This window comes from Herpailurus yagouaroundi, unplaced genomic scaffold (assembly GCF_014898765.1).
Source record: "Herpailurus yagouaroundi ecotype Mexico unplaced genomic scaffold, PumYag 184, whole genome shotgun sequence".
Classification (NCBI taxonomy): domain Eukaryota; kingdom Metazoa; phylum Chordata; class Mammalia; order Carnivora; family Felidae; genus Herpailurus; species Herpailurus yagouaroundi.
In genome coordinates, this window is record NW_024412415.1 from 28794058 (window position 1) to 28812128 (window position 18071).

Consider the following 18071-nt stretch of genomic DNA (forward strand, 5'->3'; position numbering starts at 1 on the left):
TGATAATTCAGATCAGGTCCTGGTATTTATTCCCTTGCTTCTTATATCATTTTTGTACTGTCTCTGATTTCAGATAAACTTGACTTAATATGTATTGGCCTTGACTTCTCAAAATCGAGTTTTCTGTAGTTTTGTTTTTATCAGTTCTTGTTGTAATTAATGTTTAAAAATGATGGGTGAATAAAGTACTGAAACATTATTTTTATATTTGCTAGCTAACTTGGCTTTGTAGAGAATATAAAAAATATCTTTGTGGATAACAAATAAGTCTCTGCATGTGAGATCTTAATTTAATGGTAATCTTTCTAGGTATGCTGTTAGCAATTTATAAATAAGTAGTACTATTTCTTCTGAGTAGGAGTTTTGCTTTTGTATGTTTTTGTGTGTTTTGTAAATAAAAACAATCATGTTTGTTATTTTCACTTGTTGGTATTTTTATCTCCGAGAAACTCAGCCATGGTTGATTCCACAAAATGGATAGGAATAGATAAATGTAATTGATTTTGGTATTTCAGATAATTTAGAAAAAATAGTAACAATTATTTTATGAATGTTAAAAAATATGAATTTTAATTTTATGAATGTTATTTAAAAAATAAGAACACGACCTAAAATTAGAGTATGTCCTAGGTATTTTCGAAGAAGTTTTCTCTGGAATGATAAAATTTGATTCTGTATAGGCATATTCTGTTCCCTATTGGACTTTGCATTTTATGCATTACGTACTGGTACTGCCAAAACAGAGCATAGTCAATAATGTACAGGTGTATGTCACGACTGTGTGTGTTTTGGCTTCATACAGGAAGTACTTGCATCTGTTTGTATTCTGTGGTATCTGTTTCATTACTTGGAATGTCTGTTTTTCACACTTAAGCTCAGGTACAAAGTAGCATTTTCTTTTACTATTCTTCATTGGAACTTTTCTTTATTTGTACGATGTGAGTAAATATAGCTTGTCTTGGGGCACCTGGATGGCTCAGTCAGTTATACTCCTGACTCTTGATTTTGGTCTCACGGTTCGTGGGTTCGAGCCCCACGTTGGGCTCCATGTTGACAGTGCGTTGCTTGCTTAGGATTCTCTCTCTCTCCCTCTCTCTCTGCTCTTTGCTTGCACTCTCTCTCAAAATAAACTTTAAAAAATTTTTTTAAAAACATAGCTTGTCTTATCATGCCAAAAATTGTTGTGAAGAAACAGTTGCCCCTGTATTCTTATACGTGGTGCTTCAGCAGTGCCCCTCTTTCTCGTCTCCTTCACTCAGAAGGGATGCTTCATGATCTTTTGGGCTTTTTATATTTGCATTGTGGTCACCAACCATTATTTCTCACAGCATCTTTATGACACGGATTTTCTGTAAGCATTAAGGAGGTAATCTTTATCTAAGGTTACAAACAAATGGAGATAAGGAACAGTGTTAAAACTGGAGCCACTGTTTTTTCCCCTCGGTCTTTAGTTTCTTAATTCTGGTCTGTCAGAGAGATACCAGTTGGCTTTTTTTTTTTTTTTAATGTTTATTTATTTTTGAGAGAGAGAGACAGAGAATGAGCAGGGGAGGGGCACAGAGAGAGGGAGACACAGAATGTGAAGCAGGCTTCAGGCTCTGAGCTGTCAGCACACTTGACAGCGGGGCTTGAACTCATGAACTGTGGGATCGTGACCCGAGCCGAAGTCAGACACTTAACCGACTCAGCCACCCAGTTTTTTTATAAATCTATTTCCTCACTAATTCACAAGCACTTGTTTGGGTGACGTCACTGAAATGATTTGTATAGAAAACAAACATTGCATCCAATGTGAGGAGTGTTTCCTTTAAACATGATTACCAACCAAGAGAGACCTAAGTTGAATGCAAAGGAAATTTTGAAGCTCCAGATTGTATAATTGGGAAATAATTGAAAAGCTAACTGAAGTTTGTTGGTTGTAACTTACTAAATAGTATTTTTTAAGACTTTCAGATAAGTCAGTGAAAGTGTTTAAAAATGGAGTTGTAAATGTCTGTTTAGTCAATCAGAAAAATTTCCTAGTCTTAATTTTTTTTTTAATGTTTATTTTTGAGAGAGAGGGAGAGAGAGACATGGTGTGAGCCAGGGAGGGGCAGAGAGAGAGGGACACAGAATCCGAAGCAGGCTCCAGGCTCCAAGCTTCCAGCGCAGAGCCCGATGCGGGGCTCGAACTCACAAACTGCGAGATCATGACCTGAGCCAAAGTCGGACACTCAACCGACTGAGCCACCCAGGGGCCCCAAAATTTCCTAGTCTTAGAAGAAAAGAAGCAGAGCTGGTGGGGTTTTTTTTTTTTTTTTTTTTTTTTGGTAAAGATCACAATTTGGAACAAAAATATAAGTTATACCTTTATAGAGTGTTCCATGATCACATGAAGGTTAAAAAAAATGTTCCTCATGGTAAGGGAAGTGTTTGAAAATGCTGTGCTTTTTATATAAGAAAAGAGAATCATGGTGTGTTGGGAAGCATTCATGAATGTACATTAGGAAGATTGTTTTTTAAAAAGGAATGGATATGTATTTGATGAAAGAACAAATCAACATAACTACAAAGTACTGGTTTTCATGACCCATTTGAGAAAAATGATTAGAGATTAGTTTATTTTGGTGAGAGAATAAAACTGTTTTATATGTGATAGAATTTCACATATGATCTGAGATACTAATCTTAACTTTGAGTCATAAAAAAAATTGGATGTTATGATGAAAAAGTTTAAAGCACCTCCATAGATATGTAAAAGAACTACCAACTTGGAATACTTTTGACTGAATTTTAACATTTTTGTTTATAGAAGTCTTAGAAGAAATCCTTGAACATATATTGATACTTAGTTGCTGAACAGATCAGTTAAAGCTATAGTGGTCAAGTGACTTCTGACTTACGTTGCATTGGTTGGGTAGATGTTTTCAATAATTTATGATTTCCAGGAGAAATTTTAGAGAAAGGAGGAAAATATATATTGAGGGAAACTCTGCTTGAAAGAAATTTGTTTGTGGAACCACTGCCTAGAAGAGTGGTGGAAGTTTTGACTCAAGACCAAGCCAGAAAAACTTGTGATTTAAAAGATAAAAAGAACCTCCATGCTAGCAAACTGTAGTCAGAAATGTTTTCTACCCATAGTGTTTTAAAGTACTTTGTACGTGTATCATTGCTTGATTATTTTATGTACGTTAACCTCTATAATCTTCAACTGTACCAGCTTCATTTTCTGTCTGCCTTCATTACTGTTCACTTGTCATGGTCTATATTAGTATCAGAATTCCATACAATTTCCTGTCTGAATATAGTACAAGAAATAAGTTAAGAATATGTTGCTGCTTATATTCAAGTTTTAGGCTAGAGCATAATTGTATATGAGTCAATGCATTTTTTAGAGTATTTATTTAAAAAATGTCTTTTGAATCAGAGATTAGGAACCAAGTATAGACTCTTTAGAAAGTTAAAAAAAATTAGTATCTTTCAATCTAAAAAAATAGTTTTAAATTCCTTATCTCTTATAACGGTAGTTTAGACCTAGTTTTCTGGTGAGGGCAACATGTGACACTTTTAACATTTGAGCATCTTCTAGAGAGGCCATGTGTGATAGTGGGAAAGCTCGGAGTCCATCTAGGAGACATGGGTTAGAGTTCGTCCCATCTCTGTAAGTCCTTTGTTATACAACTTAGGCACGTCATACACCCCTTTTCTTGCCCCCTCAGTTTTCATCTCTAAAGTAAGTTCAGTTGAGATCACTGCAAGCCCAGTTAGCTCTAATGTTCTGTGTTTTCACACTTGTTTTAGGAGAATTGTTCCTCATAGAGAAATTTTAGAAATTCTCCCTGAAGAGAAGTAAAACCTGGGGCAAGTGGGGGGACTGTGCTCTGAGGTGGGACTGCAGCCCTTCACAACGCTTTGCCTTCCTGAATGTTTGGCGGGGCAGGTGGAGCCTCCCCAGTGACGGTTGTTTCTTTTTGCTTTAGGGGCTATCAGCAACAGGATGCCCATGAATTCATGCGATACCTTTTGGACCACCTGCACCTGGAACTCCAGGGTGGTTTCAATGGCGTTTCCCGCTCAGCAATTCTGCAGGAGAATTCTGCTCTGTCTGGAAGTAACAAATGTTGCATGTAAGATGTAGTTTTCTTCTTTTGTTTTTAGGAGGACCTCAAACATTTCTGTTGGTGTTACTATTTATTAGCTTTGTAATGGAAGGTGGAGAGTTTTCCTGGATCTTTGGTGAAATTTTTGGGCACTTGAATTTAGTAACAAGTGGGTGAGCATGTGCCTCCTGCTTCCATACCAGAGGCATTCTGTACTTGCTTCTTGGTGTAGTACCGATTGTTTTTGGTATATTTTAAAATATGAAAAAGAACAGAAAATATTTTGTACAATTTAGCATTTAAAAATTCCTTGCCAAATGTATTGAATAATGTTTGGGAGACTTAATTTTCTTTACTAAAATAATCATATTTATTCAGTAGAAAAAAAGGCTTAAAATATTTTGAATGTAAATTTTCCTTACATTTGTTCTTGAATGAAATTGAGGCCTTTGTAAGTTCTCAGAATTTTTCTTGCCTGTCAGTAAGAATAAAAGAAACCTTTTAGATTGTTTTCCCGGGTACTAAAACCCCAAAATATACATTGAGATTAGAAAGTTTATTTTGCTTGAGGTTGGGATGATTTGCTGTTATTTCAGGCTGATTTTGTTTAAGTGTAGTCTCCTTTTGTTCAAATTTTTTTGAATTGACCTGTGTCAAAAAGGGATTTACAAGACAAGTATTTTGTATTGACCTGTGCAGGAAAGGGATTTACAAGACAAACTCCCTAGAGACAGAAAGAGTAACATATGGGGGTCACTATAGTATTGCCTTGCAGTTCACAAATCTGATTTAATTTGGAGTTAGGGTCCTTATAATGACAGAGCAGCCTCATAGCTAATCTGGCCGTATCAGAGAAGGGCAACCATTTGAATTGCCATGCTTTTCAAAATGTTTGGCTCTCTGGGGCCTACTGGTTATGATTCCAGTTAGAATCCAGTACAGAAAGGGAGGGATCTGTGACCTGGTAGAACTGTTCTTGATGCTAGCACCAAGTTGACAGTAGTATTAAGTGAAAACTTCTGCTTTGTATTTTATGATGGAATTTCATACACTAAGAATATTGAACTGGGCCTTTATCAAGGATGGACTGTGTGAGGTGAGAGGGTATATGTTTTTATTTTATTTGATGCCCAAGGCACCCTCATGGGAGTCACAATGTGTAATAGTCCTAGGATGATCTTCTAGTAACTGATGAGTTTTCAGCATTAACTCAATCTTTTCTTGATATTTTAAAGAGTAGTAATTGTAAGTTCCATTAGTGAGTTAGGAACAAAAAGAAGAAAATTATCATTTCAGGATCTAAGCATCATATTTGCTAAAACTGCAAAAAAGGTCTCCTCTGCACTGTTTACTTGTGTAAACACATCCAGCCCTGCTGAAGGTGGGGATGGTAGAAATAAATGACAGACGTTTTTAGTACACAGAAAATCATTACTGCCAATGTAAAGGACCCTAGCGGCGTGAGGCTGTCCAAGTAGCTAATATTTAAACACTCTTATAACACAGTTATAATAAATGGGAAAGCAGTTTTGAAATTATTTATGAATCTCGTTTTAAATCATTTAATGCCATACACATCGCACAGTCAAGACTTGATTAGTATCCTTTTCTCAGTGGAAGAAATAAAGCAGTTTCCATTTTAACTAAGGGTGTCATTGTATGAGAACATCAGTATGAAAAGGTCATAGTCCTTTATGACATAGATATTCCACCTGAAACCTGAAGTGGCTTTATGTCACATAGTTCCAATGTACCTTCCCTTTTTTAATTTACTAAATCTAGATATCTTGTGAAAAACTTTAAAAAAGGTGAAGCAACAGTGTATTTCTTTGCCAGTAAGGAACAGAAGCCTTTCTGTGGAAAAGGAAGCAAACATTTAAAATAATATAATTGCTCAAGTAGGTTTTGTCTGTCTCACCGTTGCAGTGGGTTTAATTTTGGAGCAAATCAGAAAGTACGGTTACGTATGTTAGAAGTATTACTGCTTGCAAGTGACAGAAACCACCTAAAATTGCTATCGGCAGAAAAGGAGCATTTACTGACTTAACTGCATACGTAAGTGCACAAAGGTTAATAATACATAAGTGTTTGTGGTAGGTACTATCAATGATAGCAAATAGTTGAAACCACCTGAAAAGCCATCACATTATATTGGTTAAATTAAGAAAAGGAGCATAGTGTTAAGAGCATCTGCTCACACCAGATCAGCTGTGTGACCCTGGGCCAAGTTGGACCTCAGCTTCCTGGTCTCTGAAGTGGGAATAATTGTATCTACTTCATAGAGTTGTTTTGCAGATGAATTGATTTAATACATGGAAAGTATTTTGAATGTAGTTCGGCATAGATTAAGTGCTTTCTAAGTGTTTGCTAATCCTGCTTTCATGGTGTACTTTCTTGGTGGTTCTTGCGTCTATTACGTGTTCGTACTGTGGCATGCCATACTGCTGTCAAAGAGAGTGAGGTACGTGTTCAAGACATATATTTTGAAAAAAAAAAAGCAAAATGCAGGTATGAGCCTAATTATTATGCTAGTAGAAAAGCCTTGAAATAATTTGAAGGCTTTCTTTTTGGTAAGCACTTGTCTGAAAGCACTGTGTAGACTCCCATTTCATCTTCACACCAGGCCTCTGAGGTAGGTAGATGTTATTCCTGTGGGACATGTGATGAAGCTGAAGCACAAAAAGTTAAGTACTTTAGGGCTATTGGTTTTGGTTTTTTGTTTAATCATTCTCAACCTATATTCTTGATCTCAGCAAGGAAATTACAGTATTATTTTAAGTGAGCTTTTTAAAAGGCTTGTTGACGGTAACATCTAGCCTTCAACTGTGAAGTCATACCTCCATCAGTAATTACTATGTATTAAATTTCTTTACCTTTTTTTCCTCAGCCTGACAGTTGACCATGTAAAAAATCTAAAACTATCCCTGAGTGAAGTTATTCAAAGTAATTGAGAGAGCTCCATATGAGAGACTTTGCAAAAATTTGAATATAAGGTGGTTTCCCTTTTTTCTGAGGGATATATTTGTGGGTAAAGGGGTCCTCTTGTCCTGAGTATAGGCATGTGCGTGATCTGTTAGTAATGACAAATGTCCAGGGTTAGTGACTTTTGGAGAAATCAGTGGAATTGGAAGTGATAGTGGGGGAAGGGGGGGCAGTGGCTTAAACCTTTTATTTGGTAGATATCTCTATAGCGTTAAAGTTTTTGTATTTCATATTTAAATAAAATATTTAATATCTGTTAAATAAATGACGTATTTCCCCAAGGGGGAGCTTTGTACATATTTTCCATTTTTTACTGAGGTATTTTCCTCTGTGGTGATTTTCTTTAGAAATGGAGCATCTACGGTTGTCACAGCTATATTCGGAGGTATTCTCCAGAATGAGGTTAACTGCCTCATATGTGGGACAGAATCTAGAAAGTTTGATCCATTCCTAGGTAAGACATACTTGGCATGTAGAGATAAAATAATGTATTAAAATGACTGTAAAGAGATAAATGTACAAATATGCCAGTTTTTGAAATTCTTTTTTGAGTGTGGTATGTACCTTTAACAGCTGTTTTCCTATTTCCTTTTAAGACCTTTCATTAGATATTCCAAGTCAGTTCAGAAATAAGCGCTCTAAGAATCAAGAAAATGGACCAGTTTGTTCATTACGAGGTAAAGATACTTTAATGTTGTAGAATTGTTTTTCCACCTGAATAGACTCATAAACTCCATCTACATGTGCTATGATGTTGATTGCTTTAATGAACTTGTGTTATAACAAAAGTCAAACCTGAATGTCTTTTTCTATCAAACAAAAGAATGTGTGCCAGAGATACTAAATCAGACATAAGGTATTTCTCACCTTTTTCTTTAATACTGATTTAAAATTGAGAGTCTGTAACAGTTTCTGACCTAATGAAATAGAATTCATTTTGTGGATATACCACTAGTATCCATAGAAGGAAAGAACACTCAGCTAAATTTTTTTAAGTTAGGGTGTTATTCTTTTCTGTGACTAAGTTTTAGAAAGCTATTGATGCTATATCTGTTGGTTAAGCCTGAGGCCTTGATTTCAAAAGCAGGACTATGAGATTTGGAACAGATTTTTTCTTTGATGAGTGTTAACTACTTTAGTCAAGGCCAAAGACTGATTTCTGACCAGTTACTAAAGTGACTAGTTGTTCTCACTGATCATAAAAAGAAACAAAGATAGGAGAAAGAGGGCCTAGTGTGTGTTCTTTGATTAACTCTACACTAAAGGCAAATAACAATTTATACCCTGAATTGTCTGTTCACTGAAAGTAATTCTTTTTTCTTTCAGCTGTGCTAGGGAGCGTTGTCATAAGGATTTTTATATATTTTATATGTTTAGTATTTTATATATTATATATATACACACACATATACACACACACACAGTTTTCCTACAGAAAATTCTAATTGGTCTATAACTACAATGTCCACTGTGGTGAAGTCATACCACATAGGTGGTTGGTAAAAATGTAAATTAAAATTAAAAATTCATTTGCTTAGGTGATCAATAACCACATGTGACTAGTGGCTACTGTATTAGCACAGATGGAGAATATTTCCATTATTGCGTGAAGTTCTACTGGGCAGTACTGCTCTAGAATCAAATTATCCAAGTAGAAAAGAGTAAAACCACCACCACCATCACCTAGTAAAAATAACTGTTGGGGGAGGAGCAGGCTTGTCTGTGTCAGGTACACTGGGCAGCATCTAGTTTTGTTAAAAAAGGAGCAGCATAGGTGCTTGTAGCGCTTTTCCTCAGGTAGTATGTTGAAGTCTCTCGGGGTGGCTGTCCAAGACACTGGACTCCTGTAAGACAGGGAAGAAACTGGGTATGAAAACATTTTGTAGATGCTTTCAGTTCCTCACCTTTGCAACAGTATTGATGGTCTCTTTTGAACAGAAGAAATTTAAGCAAATCCCATCTGCTCCTCTTCCCTGTAAAAGACATGGTTACAGGTTTCAAAAATACCACAGTGTACTTGGTATCAAATGTCAGATTATTTTCTCTTTATATTGATGGCATGTGAGCACAAGCTAACTTAATCATAAGACAGACATTTGACCATTTAGCGAGGAAAGCAGTGAGAAATTATTAGTTATTGTCAAAGTCTGGTTATCTAAACTGGACATGGCTTCATTTTATAACTCCTTCAGTGAGAACAGTAATAATGCTGACATTAGTTAAGAAAAACCCACAAATGTTCTTTAGTACAAATATGTGAATATATATTTGAACAGTATTTCCTAATGTTTAACAAAACCCAGTAAGTCCAGATGATCTTGGAAACCCAGAGACCCTGGTTTGTTCAGGCTTCTTACCTTCCTTCTGCACTGTGTGCCCCCCTCCTGAATTGGTTGTATACGTGGTTATTATAGTCCCCTCTGGCATTTCACTTACTACCTATTCCAGAATGCTGTAATACTCAAAGACCTTACTCTCTGGAGACTGTCCAGGAGGGGAGAGTGTATGACATAGCTTAAGTGGTTGATTGGTACTATAAACAAGTGGCAAATGGCATCTGCCTTGCTTCCCAAGTGGTATTTTTCTTGGCATAGACTCCCTGAAATCTGATTTGATTGGGATTTAGCTTCAGGGGGCCCAGACCATCCTGAGGGGTTTAGGGTTTGGCTGGAAACAGGTTTCCTGTATTCTCAGCTGGTTTTCCTTTGAATTTTCAGACTTGATTTTTATTTTATTAAAGAGCTTACTGTTGACTTAAAAAACTAGACGGTAGAGTTGGGTATCTCCTCATTCTTTCTGTTTACCACTGTTATGAATTAAAGGTACTACTTTTCTTGGGACATCCAGAATGTGATGAATTTTAGTCGATATGCATTTCTTTATTAAACAGATGGAGATGTGATTACCTTTCACACACTTTTACATGCTTTATGCAAGGATTCCTTGTGTGCTTTCTGGAATGTTAATTGATAAGATTAGTTTTCATAGAAAGGAAAAATATGGTGAGAAAGATCCCTGGAATTTGAAATTATGTAACTGAAAGCATGAATATTATGAGAAGCTAAAATAACCCCAGTTCTAAAATCTCACAAAGATGGCATCAAAAAGGAAAGATATTATTATAGACCAAAGAATCCTACATAAAATATTAGCTAATAGAATTTAGTACTGTAGTACAATAACATAAAGAGATCAAGTAGGATTTTTCCAGCAGTGCAGGACTGATATATTGGGAAGGAAGCATTTCTTCTGGCCATCAAAGTCCTAGGTGGACTAAAAACCAAATTGACATGAGACAGATTAGCAGGAGAAAACCAAATTTAATATCTTATGTATGGGGAATGCACACAGCCATGAAATTCTGAAGACAAGCAACATGAGGTAAGGAGAGGGGTAGGAGGGTAAGGAATATTAGCAGGAAGGTGAGAGGAAATGTTTGGAAAATAAAGGTGGTCCTGTTACATAGGGAAGTTTCTTCAGTAAAGATGTATCTCTTGTTCATGGTACAGGCTCGCCTTTCCAATGTAAATTTAGGCAGTTGAGGGAAAGGTTAAGAGCTTTTCCTGAATTTTAACTTAAACAACGAATGTTCATGCCAAAGTGGCCTGTCTTTGGGGCTGCCTGCCCTGGGCCCCTGCAGTTTCCTCCTCTGAAACTTCCCTCAAGTTTCACACATTAAAATTGAGCCGGTTGACTGTTCTGTCTGGTTGAACCAGTCCTGGGCAGTAGATCAGTTCAGTTAAACTCATTTTGGGGGGCATGATGCAAGTGTGTTCTCAGAGTTAGGCCTTGAACTATAGTTCAAGCAATCAGGTATTAAATAAGAGGCATTTCTGTGGAAACACAAAGAGCAGTTAGTGATTAGATCAAATTTTAAGCTGGTGTCTGAGTTTTGAGGGTAGCCAGTTGAGAAGATTTCTAGATGTCAAGCTTAAAGCGTCTTCAGTGCAGTGGCAGTCTGACAGATTTTCTCTGGTTTGTAGTTTGAATGTCTCTGGTGATCTTTTTGAATGGCCCACAGAGCAAAAGGCATGAAGAGTGCCTGTATATGCTGATGTGTTTATTTCTCTGAGGTTTACATAAATTTATTCATATTTAATTTGGAGGGCTTCAGGGGAAAGGGCAGTTTTAGTTCTCAGATGAACTCAATGTAGAAGGTTGGCACAAAAATAAAAAATGTTTGTGGAGAGTTATAGCTAGGCATCGTAGGAAACTAGAAGAAATCAGGATCTAGTCTAGATTATAATGAACAGTATTAGAATCTAATAGGGATGTTACTGAAACCTATTTATTCTATAATCACCTTTCGTAGAGAGCCAAATTAATAACTCATTTGTTGGTAAAATCTAGTTTCAAAAAAACGTGGCCTGATCACTTATATAAGTGCAGCAGGAATAGCAATAAAACCTGCTTTGCCTGGAGCTTTTTCTAGGTTGAAGCTTTAACAGCCTCTTGAGACCAGATCCCCAACAAAACATCATCACAACTTCTGCAATACCTATAGATTTGGGTGAATTCCTCTCTTCCCGAGGTCCCCAAAATATCCTGAGGTTCCTGTACTTGTCAGGAATTAACAACATTTACTCACCTGGTAAGGCTGCTGGGAACTCTGTAAGCAAGGCACTAAATTGATATCTCTGAGGGGCTTTATTGGCTCCTTAAAGCTGTCTGGTCATATCTGAATTTATGCATGTATCAAATGTGACATTCCAGTCAAAGCCTTGGTTATATAACCAGTGTTTCCAATTGTGTCCTGTTACAAGGAGAACAGAATTGAACTTGTGCAAATAATTATAAGAATACTTACTGAGAGTTTCTGAATTCTGGAGGGTTCAGGTAGAAAAAAGATGCAAGTTTCCATTTGTTCCAGTGGTAGTATTCTATCAAATTGCTCTAAGTCATTTAAGAGAAAAAGTTTGTTTTTTTTTTAATCTAGAAAAACAAAGCATTTTAGAAAGTCAGCAATGTGGTAAATAAAAAGTCATAAAATTTCAAATTACCCTTTTCAGTTCTTTCATTTCCATGTCATTAATTCTTGTTTTGGGTTGAATCCAGTTTTTCTCCTAGTTCAGAAATTCTTACCAGTTTCATGGTAAGAATTCAGTTTTATGATCTTAAGCTTATCAGAAACCTATGCTTAGAGTTCTTTATGTGAGTCTCACTGAAGATAAGGCACATCTACAGTACCATCAGAGTAAAACAGTGACTGTATCAGAGTTCATTACACTGTAGAGGACAAGGAAATTTGGTTATTTCTGTGACACACAACACATAATAACATACTAGGACATCAGAGTGCTAGGGTAGTTTTATGTAAGATATTTGACAACATTTCCCACATAATTTAACATACCTAATTAGTTTAATTTGTCACAAAAACTTTGAAATATTCTAGGACCTCTCTCGAACACCTTACATTGTGGTCAAAAGACTTCATATTAGGATCACAGATCGTTATGAAACAATAATTATCTATTTACCCAAAGTGACAGTAAAAGATTTCAAAGGCAAATATAGAACCTCACATAGTTGTGAGCAAAATTTAGCTTTTTTAACACTAACTAGACTCCCGTTTTCTTAAATAATCAAACACTTGATAAATAAGCATTCTGTGATCATTTCCTCTTTTCTAGGCAGATTACCTTTAAAGATTAAAAACAAAAACATTTGTTTATAGTTTATGTTTAAGAAAACCTTGGTCTTTTAGCAAAGAGAAAAACTAAAACTTAAGTTTATCCTAATCTTAGCCAGTACCGATCATATATAAAATTCCTTTCCCATAAACCTTCTGAAACCTCTTTTATATTCACTTCTTAAGTTTTCCCCTCTTTAAAAAACCAGTCTCCCTTTACGACAAAATTTTTTCCCCTAAACAAAAAAATGTATTCCTATCCCTCATAATTTTTTCTACCAAAACCACATATCTTTCTTTCCTTCCATATGGAATGGTTTCTCTTATTGTTTCTAGTAGTCTTAATTACATTTATTAGTTTCTAGTGAAAACTAAGTGGTAAGCAACTATGAAGTTATACAGTATTTTTTAGAATGGCGAATTTGTGAATACATTTCATAATTTCTGAAAACATAGTTTTTCAGTAAAAAACTAGGTTTGCTAACAGACTTCTGTTTTAGTTTCTCTATAAGAAGACAAAAATAAATTAACCTATGTTTAGTACTTATGGTTTTATTTTACTTTATTTGGAAATGACCTAGATATTCAATAAATTTCACTTAACCGATCATTTAACTTAGTTTCAGGGATTTGGGAAACTAAAAGTTTACTTACGAATCTTTTTATCTTATTTACATCTGTTTGCTTGTTCTTAACAATTCCCAGAAAACTTCATGAAGCATTAGACAAAAATCAATATTTTTTTTTTCCTGATAAATTTTCAGAGGTGAACTTACTTGACTTTCAGTAAACACAGGTAGGATGACAGTCTTACATTTCATGCTAACTCTAAAGGCATGTTTTTTAGTTAAACCAACTTTAAATTAGCTTTTGTACTGAAAATTTCCCAGATCATGCGAATTTGGAAAACATTTGGGTTAGTTTCTGTCTTTCTGAGTTTTGGAATTCCCAGTACTTCCAAGTGCTTGGCTTCAAACCAACTAAAAAGAACTCTTTTACAAATTAATTTTGGTGATACCTTCTGGAGATAGAGAAAATATCTTACATTTATAACGTATATGAACATACACAGTCAAGAGACAAAATATTATAGCTTTTGTTTTTACTAATAATTTGTTGAGAGGACATTTAAGGCCCAATTGCCCTTTATTTACAAACTTCCCTAAAGTTTGTATTTCACAGGAATGGCTTTTAGGTCCTAGAGAAGATGCAGACAGAAAACTTAGATCACAAAGAATCCCAAGTTTTCTCCAAAATGGAAATCTGGAGCATATCTGCCTATTACCAGAGGTGCTGGAATCTGGGCACAAGACATTTTAGCAGTATGCATTTTAAAAAGGTCTTTTATTTTTTCTTCAGTCTCAGGTGACTGTGAACTGTGTTTAAAGACATGATGAAATTTATAATTTTAGGGGTGCCTGGGTAGTTGGCTAAGTGTCCAACTCTTGATTTTGGCTCAGGTCATGATATCACAGTTTGTGAGATAGAGCCCCGCACTAGGCTCTGTGCTGACAGCGAGGAGCCTGCTTGGGTTTCTTTCTCCCCCCTCCTGCTCATGTTCTCTCAAAGTAAATAAATAAACATTAAAAAAAATAATATAAAGAAAAAAATTTGTTTAGAGTTTCAGGGCAGTTGCGATTTAAAACTTACTATTATTGTTTTAAGTATAGGACAATTTTGTTCCAGTATCCTGATCTTTTAGAATAAATAGCTACCAACATTTTGAGGGGAATAGGCGAGCTTTAGGGATTGGTAAAAATAGCTGGGGTTTGACTTGATACTAGAGTTGCATTTCTGGTTTTGTAGAGGTTTGTAAGCCAACTGTTTCTAATTCCCAAAGGACTGGATTACAGTCAGAATATCAAGGGATTGGCTTGCCTTTTTAAATTAACCCCCCTCTCCCTTTTTTTATTTTTTTAACTAAAATGGGAATCGACAGATGTAGTAAAGTCCATATCAAGCAATTTAACAAAAGCCTTCTTGCAGCATACATAATTCAGTCTTGGCTTCTGTTAGCCCCTGAATGCTGGTCTTGCGCAGATCATTTGTGTGAGGGCCTGGGAGAAAGTTTGGTCTTCTTTTCTTTGTGAAGGGAGTCTAGGATACATCTGCAAAGTGTATTGCAAAGGAATGTCTCAAGCTAACAGAGCTTGCTTACAGAGCCCTGGAAGGTAGGAGCAAAGCAAGCCTTATTGCCAGTCTCAAGTGCTTTTGTCAAATTTATTACCTGGCTTTCAGCCTCTACATTAGCAACATGTATTCTTTGAACCCAGAGATTTAGCTGCCTGTAATTCTTGGTAGGAAAAGGAGGTTAAAACAGGTAGATGAGGCCAGATTTTAAGGGGATTTTAAGTCTTAGGCCTGATTTCTGTTCAGCTTGTCAAGGGAGTCCCTAAGCCTCACTGTTCTCTAATAAGACTATTGAGATCTCTCTATACAGAGTGTCTTTCCTTTAAATATAACCAATTTAAAGACCATCTATGAGTAGGATCTATTAACAGTGACTCCAATTAACCTTTTAATGGCTGAACCAAAGAAGCAAGAAGCATCCAAAAAGGGCATAGATGATACAGCCCCTATGATCTAACAGTCTGCTCCCAAAATTAGTCTAAGAAAGCAAAGACATTCATTTCACAGGTGGTAAGGATAGTAAAAACAGGTTCTCTGGTCTCCCAGGAAAACACAAGATTCCTCCAGTCACAGCCTGCTAATCTGTGACACTGGGCAGGTGCTGATGGACTGGGACTTGCCAGCATGAACAGGCAATGGTGACTGAGATGACAATCACTTTTTTTTTTTTTTTTTTTTGAGAGAGAGAGAGAGAATCCCAGGAGGGGCAGAGACAGAGAGAGAGAGAGAGAAGTGGGGCTCACCTGAAGCAGAGCAGGAGCTTACCCAAAGCACAACTCAAAGTCTTGAACTGTGAGATCATAACCTGAGCCAAAGTCAGATGCTTAATGACTGAGCCACCCAGGTGCCCAAGATGACAAAGATTATAAGGGGGTGGGACCTCCCATGACAAACACCCCTGAGAGCTGGCTTGGCCAGAGGGAGAGTCCAATCCCCAGTCTATTCCACTGGCCATGAGGCTACCCTTTTAGGATATAGAATGAGATGAAAGAAAAAATATCTTCTATACATGTTAACAGCTTTGGCTAAACCTTTGGTTTCTTGGAGCCACATGAATACCTAGAAGGGATGTGCTGTAGGTTTGGGGACTGTGTGTTGTATTGCAATGTACCTTGTTGCAAGGAAGTTTGCTTGAGGCTAGTGGGTAAACCTAGTGTCAATCTAACCTGCTCTGTGATCAACTTACCTATCACAAGAGTCTTCTTGAGACAGCACTCTAATTAATAGCTTTTAAGTGCTTGATCTGTGCCCACCAGTTTTGGGGCTTTGGCTTCCAAGATGTCCCTTAGCAACAGTCTTTACCTTATGTGCATATTCAAAGTTCATATGACAAATGACTTAAAACACAAACAGAAAATCCCAACAACTTTTTTTTGGAGGAAATGGATCAGTAACCAAAAGAGGACTCTACCAAATTGAACCAGAGTTGCTTAGCCTAAGGAACTAGGTTCCACCAATATTTTCTACTGCTAATTTAACTTAGCAGGAGTGAGGAGGACTCTCACCACTCTTGGTGTACTGGACTCTGCATAGAGATTTTGGGAGGTTGACAGGGTAAGAAATCTTACCTTCTGCCGGGTATATGTCAGATGTCCCAAGGATCTCCGTTGCAGTGGTGTCTAGTGAGTCAAAGTATCCTACTGACTATGTCAACTGTTGAAGAAGAATTTCCTCTGCCCTTCAAAGTCCTCTCTGGGCAAAGAACCAAACTGACTCAAGATAGATTAACTGGGGAAAATCAAATTTAGGTATGTACAGGGAATCCACACAGACTTGAAATCCTGAGGACCAACATGAGGCTTCCACGAGCTAAGGAGAGGGGTGGGGGTCTGAGGATCAAAGGGGAGAAGAGATGTTTGTAAAACAAAGATTGTCCTGTTATTTAGGCACATAAGTTTCTTAAAGAGGAATCTCTTCCTGGTGAGCTGGCAGTTGAGGGGGAGGTAAAGAGCTTTTCCTGAGCCTGCTGAACCTGCTGGGTTTTGTTTGCTTTAACTCAAAATAATGTTCATGTTAAAGTGGCCCATCTTTTAAAAAAAAAAAAAAAAAAAATTGGGGCACCTGGGTGGCTCAGTCATTTGTGTCAGACTCTTGATTTTGGCTCAGGTCATTATCCCAGGGTCATGGGAATCAAGCCCCATGTTGGACTCTGCACTGAGTGTGGAGCCTGCTTAAGATTCTCTCCCTCCCTCCCTCTCTTCCCCTCTGCCCTTCCCCTCCACTTGCGCTCTCAAAAAAAAAAAAAATTCAAAGTGGCCTATCTTGGGGCAGCCTGCTCTGGCCAGCCTGCCTTATGCCCCTGCAGATGAAATATTGGAAAATATAATTTAATGGGAGAAGATAAAAACGCCCAAATAGGTTTTGATACAATTCCAAATACATCGCTGATTAAAGAAGGAAAAAAACCTTTTACTGACTCTTAGTAAGCTAGGAATAAAAATGTTAATTTGATGGAGATTATCAAAAGCTGCCAGTGATCTTCATAGTTAACAGTGAAGCACTAAGGATTTTCCATTACAGTGTGGAAGCAGCCAGGAGTCCTGCCACTGAGGGACAAGGCATTAGACAAGAAAAATAAAAATAAGGACGAGGAAAGACCAAATTGTCAACATTTGCAGATGAACTGGTTAGACGCTGCAAACATTTCAAGAAAATTAGTTGGAAATTATGAGAGAATGTTTAATAGCTATCCCTGAAGAGCAGCCCTGGGTAGGAGACTTGTTTTTCTAAAACTGTCCATTTTTTAAAAAACAGGTATTATTTTGGTAAGTTCTAAACATGGAGCTAAAAAGTTTAATAAGGCAGCCAAATAATAAATAGGCAAGGGGTCCCTGGGTGTTTCAGTTGGATTTCGGCTCAAATCATGTTTTCCGATTCAGATAATGGAGATTGAGCTCCGCCCATGTCAGGCACAGAGACTATTTGGGATTCTCTCTCTCCCATTCCCTCACTCAAGAATGAGTTTGTGCTCTCTCAAAATAAATATTTAAAAAGTAGGCAAAAAAAACAATTGCTTTACTATACATAGCAGAAGATCCTATTCACAGTAGCAGTAAAATCTTTATTGAAAAATATTTAAGACCTAGGTGAAGAACATTATAAAACTTTATACAAGAAAAGATTAAAAGTCTTAATAAACAGAGCCATGTCCTATTCTTGGATGGGAAGACCCAATATGAAATGGTAGAGATGTCAGTTATCCCCCAAATTATTCCCTAAATTTATTCTAATTTGCCCAAAAGTTCTCC

General features: G+C 36.7%; 1 protein-coding gene and 1 long non-coding RNA gene across 4 annotated transcripts in view; one reads left to right on the forward strand and one right to left on the reverse strand.

Moving 5' to 3' along the window:
- The window catches only part of USP3 (ubiquitin specific peptidase 3), a 73373-nt gene that overhangs the window by 37157 nt on the left and 18145 nt on the right, over positions 1–18071 (forward strand). For both annotated transcript variants that reach the window (XM_040492915.1, XM_040492916.1), the window contains 3 exons: positions 3960–4106; positions 7409–7515; positions 7658–7738. In XM_040492915.1, coding sequence (XP_040348849.1) covers positions 3960–4106; positions 7409–7515; positions 7658–7738 — 335 coding nt within the window. The remainder of the gene's footprint in view (positions 1–3959; positions 4107–7408; positions 7516–7657; positions 7739–18071) is intronic.
- LOC121041813 (uncharacterized) overlaps positions 1–18071 on the reverse strand; it is a 50016-nt gene that overhangs the window by 3277 nt on the left and 28668 nt on the right. Inside the window, exons 3-4 of one of the 2 annotated variants that reach the window (XR_005795856.1) lie at positions 16392–16513; positions 11869–11993 (exon numbers count right to left, since the gene is read on the reverse strand). This is a non-coding gene — a long non-coding RNA (uncharacterized LOC121041813). Of the gene's footprint in view, positions 1–11868; positions 11994–16391; positions 16559–18071 lie in introns of those variants that run through there. The other variant, XR_005795855.1, reaches the window with a different exon arrangement.